The sequence below is a fragment of the Lolium rigidum genome, unplaced genomic scaffold, assembly GCF_022539505.1.
Source record: "Lolium rigidum isolate FL_2022 unplaced genomic scaffold, APGP_CSIRO_Lrig_0.1 contig_14805_1, whole genome shotgun sequence".
NCBI lineage: Eukaryota > Viridiplantae > Streptophyta > Magnoliopsida > Poales > Poaceae > Lolium > Lolium rigidum.
Window position 1 is genome coordinate 426233 of NW_025899867.1, and position 6376 is coordinate 432608.

Sequence of the window (6376 nt, forward strand, 5' to 3'; positions counted from 1 at the left end):
AGCGCCGGCGTACGCTTCGCCGGCTGCCAACTAGCCATGGCCAATACCGGATTTCGTAGTGATCGACAACGAGGACGAGCATTAGGCTAGGGTAGCAGGCGGTACATGCGCCTTTTAATTTTTTTATTTTCCTTTATTCACTATGTAAATTATGTTTCTCTTCAAACAGTGCAAAATTGCGTCGTGCGCTAGGGGCACCCCCAGCCAAACGGACCCGCGGTCGAATTCGATCATTTATGCCGTCGCAAATGGACGCGTGCAGCCACTTTCGAGCGTCCATTTTACGTCGTCCCGTTGGAGATGCCCTAAGAAAAAAAACTTGAAGAACTACCACAGTTCAGTTTATGAGTGTACACGTGATGAAAAGGAACAAAAACCTATCCACTAATTTGAATTTCTAGGCGGCAGTTAACAAAAGCCAAATAGACTGGGCTCTTTTGATTCAAAGGATTTTTCATAGGAATTGTGTAGGATTTAGTTCCTATGAGAAAATTTCCTATACATGTCGTTTGATTCATATGAACATATCCTATAGGAAAAAATCCTATAGGAATCTTGTAGTGTAATTTCTATAGGAAAAAAACATTAGCTCATACCTCATGGAAAAATTCCTTTGCTACAATCAAACAAACTTCATCTTCCTATAGGATTCAATTAGATATGCCATTCCAATCCTATACCTTTCCTATTCCTATGCTTTTTCCTATCCTTTAAATCAAAGGAGTCCTAAATGTGTTATCATCTGCAGGTCTACCCCATCTACAACGCAATGTCAAAACATACTGCAAGCGGCGAGGCAGAACTCGTCTGTCCACCTAGGGCACCTTTGGTATTTTGTATGGATTTCTTGCACCACTACATTTTTGCATTTTACCTCAGATATACAAGTTTATGTTTTGTTTAGCAAAAAAAATTACATGAGAGTGAAGGTCTTATGCACGGTACAAGAAAAGTGCGCACGTCATGGTCGACTGGAACAAGATAGGTGCTGAGTATGTGGGACCGTGCACTGGTGGTCAATGAGGGACTATATGCGTGAATACACACTAGAATACGCGGGACCGGCAGGGATCACGAGAAAGCTTGATGGTGGAGATAATATGATCATCTGGACCTCAGACCCAAAACGGATTTCCGAGACATAGACGCTTTATTGTAGTAGAGAAAAATAAGAGTATTTCCTTTGGCGATAGTGGGGCCGGCGTGTCAGTCAGATACCCTTTCTGCATCTTCCCCGACAGAACTCTTGGCAGTTTCTGCTGCAGTGCTCCAGCCGCCGCATCGCGCCGCCGCCGCCTCCCACCGGAGACCACGGCCGCCCCCGCGTCCTTCCGCTTCCCCGTTCCCCCGACGAAACCCTAGACCGCGGCTCGCGCGCTACCTCCTCGACGACGGCAGCAACAATGCCGCAGCACCCAGTGGCGGAACCAACCGTCCCTAAGCCTGAGATTCCGGCCGGCGGCGCAGCTTACTGGCAGCACCAGCAGGTAATCCATCGTTTCCCACCGATAGGAGAAGGTTTAATACGAATGGTCAATTAGCTTATCTCTCTGGATTGAATGTCTCGCTACCAGTTCTGGTAGATTTTCTGTTTCTTTGGTGACTATGCATGCTGGTCTTGGCTGTCTTTCATTAATGTTACGCATGTTCTGTTTCCTGGATCGATGAACGTCATTGATTCTGCATTTCACTTGTATAATTGTAGGTGTTACCATAACCAGTATGTGGCGGTCTTGGCTTGCATCACCTTTTTTGTTTGTGTTAAAAATGGCCTGTTGCCTTCTGAAAGCTTTCTGACCTGGAACTGGGATGATGCCCAACATCATAGATCTGTCTCTTGCATATGAAAGAAGTTTCTTACCTGTTATGTACGCAATTGCAAACAGTTGAGCACACTTTGCTACTCCCTCCGTGAATAAGTGTACACCTACATTTGTCCTAAGCCAAATCTATTCAAATTTAATTAATTTTACAGAAAAACGTAGCAACATTTATGGCACCAAATTAATTTCATGTCTGCGTTAAATAAAAGCTCAATATACCCTATTTCCTACAAACCTTGATGAACCTGAACGGAGCAAGGTTTCACAGATTCCGATAGCAAGTGTCTTTAGGAGCTATTCGGCTTATCAAACAGTTTACACCCGAGATATAGCATTTGTTCTTGCCACTCTCTGTAACTATTTTCTGTTTTGGATTTCCAAAGTCGTTCATTTGGCAGCTTCATGATGGGTTCATAATTTATGTTGCAGCAATGGGAGGACGAAGATAGGCTCAGCGCGCTGACTGATGATATTTTACTGTCTATCTTGGGGAGAGTCAGTTTATGTATGTCAGTAAGGACATGCGTGCTCTCTACACGGTGGAGGCATCTGCCTTGGTTGCTGCCTGAACTCAGCATCAGTGTCAAGGATTTCCTATCTGTTCCATGCCCTGAACCTATTGAGGCAAATGATATGGAGGAATTAGCTATGGCGTCTTTGACCAAAGTTACCAGGAGTTTCTTGGCTGATCAGCAAAGAGAGCGCACCATCTCAAGTCTGCACCTGAACCTCTACTTGATCAACGCTTTCTTGTGTGAAGTTGGTCCACTGGTAGGTGACGCGATCGGCAACGGTTTGTTGAAAGATCTGGATCTTAGCGTTCTTGATGAGACAGATCCTTTGGAACGTAGTGATGAGGATATGCTGAAGCGAGCTCAAGAAATAGATACTTTCTTCAGTGCCTACCCTAGTGTGCTCCACTGCCTCACAAAGCTCTCTCTGGAAAATGCAGATTTTGACAATTTGGACATGCACCATGTCTTGTTTGACTGCTGCAAGCAACTGAAGCATCTACGCCTTTTTTATTGTGATACTGGCACTTACTCTGTCTTTAGGATTGATGCACCAAACTCAAAACTTTGTGTTCTAGAAATCGATTGTTGTCGCTTTGAGAGAATCGAATTGGTATGCCTTCCGAAATTGGAGAAGTTCATATGCACTACTTGGATGGCATCTCAGCATATCCCAGTAATCTTGGGGTTTGTCCCATCTCTTGGGGAATTAGAACTCTCATATGGTGCACCATATGATCCGCGCCCATTTAGATTAAGTAAGCTTCTAAATGGAACAACAAGCATACACACTCTCACATTGGATTTCCAAGGAGAAAATGTAAGTACTTCTTATTCTTTGCTAGATGGTACTATTTTCTTTGTATTTATCATGTCGTCACAGCTATGGGAGCTTGTTACCGAACAAACATAGCTGTAAATTTCTTGATAATCTCATTTATATGCTTGCAAACTATTCATTTTTTTAATCCTGTGATTAGCTTTGGTTGCAACCTGAAATGGAAGAACTCCGCACCCCATTCAACAAGCTAAAGAAGCTGTATGTGTGTGGCATCTTTGTTGAATTCGACATGTTATGGATGACTGCCTTTCTCGTAGCAGCACAATCTGTCGAAAAACTACATGTTCAGGTGACCTCTTTGTCCGCATTTCTTTCCTTTTCTTGACATTTGGAGCTTTAGTTTTTCACAAGTTTTACCGGAATATATTGTTGAAAACTGGATTCCAGTTACATACATAATTAACTGGTCACACAAAAACAGGTATGGGAACATGCATGCGAGGTGGGCGAGTTCAGAGGTGGTAGCTTCCGTGTTAGAAGGGCTCCTCCGTGGGAAATGCGTTTCGACGGCTCAGAGAACAAGCTGCTGAAAGAGCTACAAATCGGTGGCTTTAGAGCACTAGAACAACAGTTTACATTCATAAGGTCCATGTTGGAGCGATCTCCCAACTTGCAGAAGATAATTCTCAGAGGAGACGGGCAATGCGACGACTGCGACGCCCTTGATGCATCACTCCGTCCTTCGAAATTTCCAAAGAAGGATGAGGAAGAAATGGTGGTTGAGAGGATTAGAAGCGGCATATTCTCGCCAGCGATAATTTTTGATGAAGACTGGTCCCTGAGCATCTGAGATTTGTTTTTACTCTTGTTACTGTTACCGCACATTTGCACTTGTGTTGACAGTGTCAAAAAGTAATCTCCATAGTTCACTTTGATCCAAACGACACTGGTAGTTTTACATGTTTCATCTGTTTATTTTAGGAGCACCTGAACTGGACACTGGCAGTTGTATACATTTCGTTTGTTGAGTTGTAGATCACCTGATCGAAGCAGCTGATGCTTTTTCGATGCCTGAACAGGGTGAGGCTTGTTTTAGTACGAATTGGTTGGTTAGCTTGTATCTAGGATGAATGTTTTGCATTTGGTGCCTAGTAGCTCTCATCCAATGGATCTTCTGGAGTGATCAACTGGTTCATGCTTGCGTTTCTGAATGTCTTTTGAGTAAGCTCATCTCTGCTTGTTTCATTCATGTTCAGCGTGTTATTGGCGCGTGTGAGCTCTGTGGCATGTCAGTTTCGTTTCTGAGTTGCATGTCATTGCTTCTGTTATCTTTTGGTCTTTTGATTTTGAGTCGATCTTGGCTTGTAGATGATGTCGGATTAACGAGGTGTACTTTTATACTACTACGTCAGAGAAAAACAGGCCCGGACGCTTTACTAACTGAGAAATAGTGGGGCCCGCGTATCAGTTAGATAACCCCTTCTGCGTCTTTCCCGACAGAACTCATCCCATTGATGCAAAACTGGTTGCAGCGCAGGAAGCAGAGTGTGCCAAGGCTGGGCAAGACAAGAAAAGGTGCAATTATCAGGGACAGGTAAACAAAACAGAAACTAGATAGATAGATAGATGGTTCTCATATGTCTTCACCTACTTGTCCTGGTCACAGTTTCGGTGATAGTTACACAATTTACTAGAGGCATATTGCCAATGTTATTTATGTCTTCATAGATTCATATATATCATTATACTTGTGGAGTTTAGGAGAGCTTGAGCCTTACACTTGTACATTTCATTTGTTAGGTTTATGACCTATGATTCCATATGACTTCACCTATTTCCAGACTTCACGTATTTGCTATCATTATAGTTTGAGACTTTCAGTGGCATGCTGTTACTATGACTGAAGTAAGTTTCAGACTTCACCCACTTGCTATGTTCATAGTGTCAGACTTTCATGGTAGTAGTTACTAGAGACATATTGCTAGTTGTTGTTTATGTCTGTTCTTCATGGCTTCTCATATGTCACCGCATCTGTTGCGTTTGGAAGCACTTTGCCCTACACTGGTAGTTTTATATTTTTCATCAGTTTAGTGTAAGAGCACTTGAGCCAAACACTGTTAGTTCTACACATTTTGTTTGTTGATTTCGAGATCAGGCGAGCCTTCACTGGCAGTTCTATGCATTTTGTCTGTTGACTTGGAGATCACATGAGCCAAAACATTGATGGATGTGTGTATATCTCAAGAGGGTGAGGCTAAAAGTGCAGAGTTGATAGGCCATGCCATTGCCAACAACCCTTCTTTCGTCGCCTATCAGACAGATCGAAGCTGCCAGGCACCATCACAAGCTGGCTTGTTTTCGTGTTGTGCCTTGACGAAGGTCATTGGTCGTGCTGTCTTTTTTTCTCTCCATATTTTGCATGTTGCCAGAACCAGTAGCACAAGCAGCAATCTCCGGTCCATAAAACCTGTGTTTTGCATAGCTAAAAGAGGGCTGTTTTATAAGCTCAAACGGTTGGGCAGCGAGTGACGGACGACAACGCCGGTGGAAACGAGACCAGGTTGGGTTCACGGACCATGAGCTTCCCTCCCTGCGCCCACAGCCTGCACCACCAACCCGTAGAGACACGCGCGCGTCCGGCAATATGAGTCATATGACGCCACACCTGCAGCTGCTGATAATCCACTCCCACGACCTCTCTGCCAAATCTTAGTTGCTCCGTCCATAGTTTACTCCGTCTGGATTTCTTTCTTGTGTCACCGGCCCAAAGCATTTAGACATACATATAATCCATGCCACTGTTTCCACTAAATCTCCTACTATCTTCTTTTGCTATTTAATACTTCCGTTCCTAAAAAAGTTTCGCAACATTTTCTAAATACGGATGAATCTATAGCTAAAATATGTCTATATACCTTCGCAATGGAGGGAGTATCATATTAAATCCTCATCTACACAAATACAGTTACTAGGTTGATCCACAACCAAATAAAATGATGAAGTATTGTTACAAATATCAAACTGTTGGTGAATTTAGTTACAACTTTGAATTAGCGGAATTAGTTACAAATTATCTGAACTTTGTGGAAAAAAAATATTGGAACTATATGGATATCCACAACTAACGCACATTACAAAATTTTAGCTAGTAATTTTACCTATTCAGTAACTAAATGGGTCCATAATCCTATAGCACCTGTCAGAGGAGAAAAACAGGTTCAGCATACTGACGGATGATATTTTACTGCCCATCCTAGGGA

At 43.0% G+C, this 6376-nt stretch overlaps 1 protein-coding gene across 1 annotated transcript; it reads left to right on the forward strand.

The window, feature by feature from the left end:
* Window positions 1–1390: 1390 nt before the first annotated feature.
* LOC124680387 lies at window positions 1391–4165 on the forward strand. The gene is made up of 4 exons (XM_047215456.1): window positions 1391–1487; window positions 2253–3155; window positions 3316–3465; window positions 3598–4165. Exons 1-4 carry the CDS (start codon window positions 1404–1406, stop codon window positions 3964–3966), a joined length of 1506 nt encoding a protein of 501 aa, XP_047071412.1. The 5' UTR covers window positions 1391–1403; the 3' UTR covers window positions 3967–4165.
* The last annotated feature ends 2211 nt before the right edge of the window (window positions 4166–6376 follow it).

Excerpts from the sequence above, each read along its gene's own strand:
- LOC124680387 (XM_047215456.1), top strand. The coding sequence starts at position 1,404 with ATGCCGCAGCACCCAGTGGCGGAACCAACCGTCCCTAAGCCTGAGATT. Across the intron at positions 1,488-2,252 it reads CTTACTGGCAGCACCAGCAG|CAATGGGAGGACGAAGATAG; the intron begins GTAATCCATCGT and ends TTTATGTTGCAG. Across the intron at positions 3,466-3,597 it reads TCGAAAAACTACATGTTCAG|GTATGGGAACATGCATGCGA; the intron begins GTGACCTCTTTG and ends ACACAAAAACAG.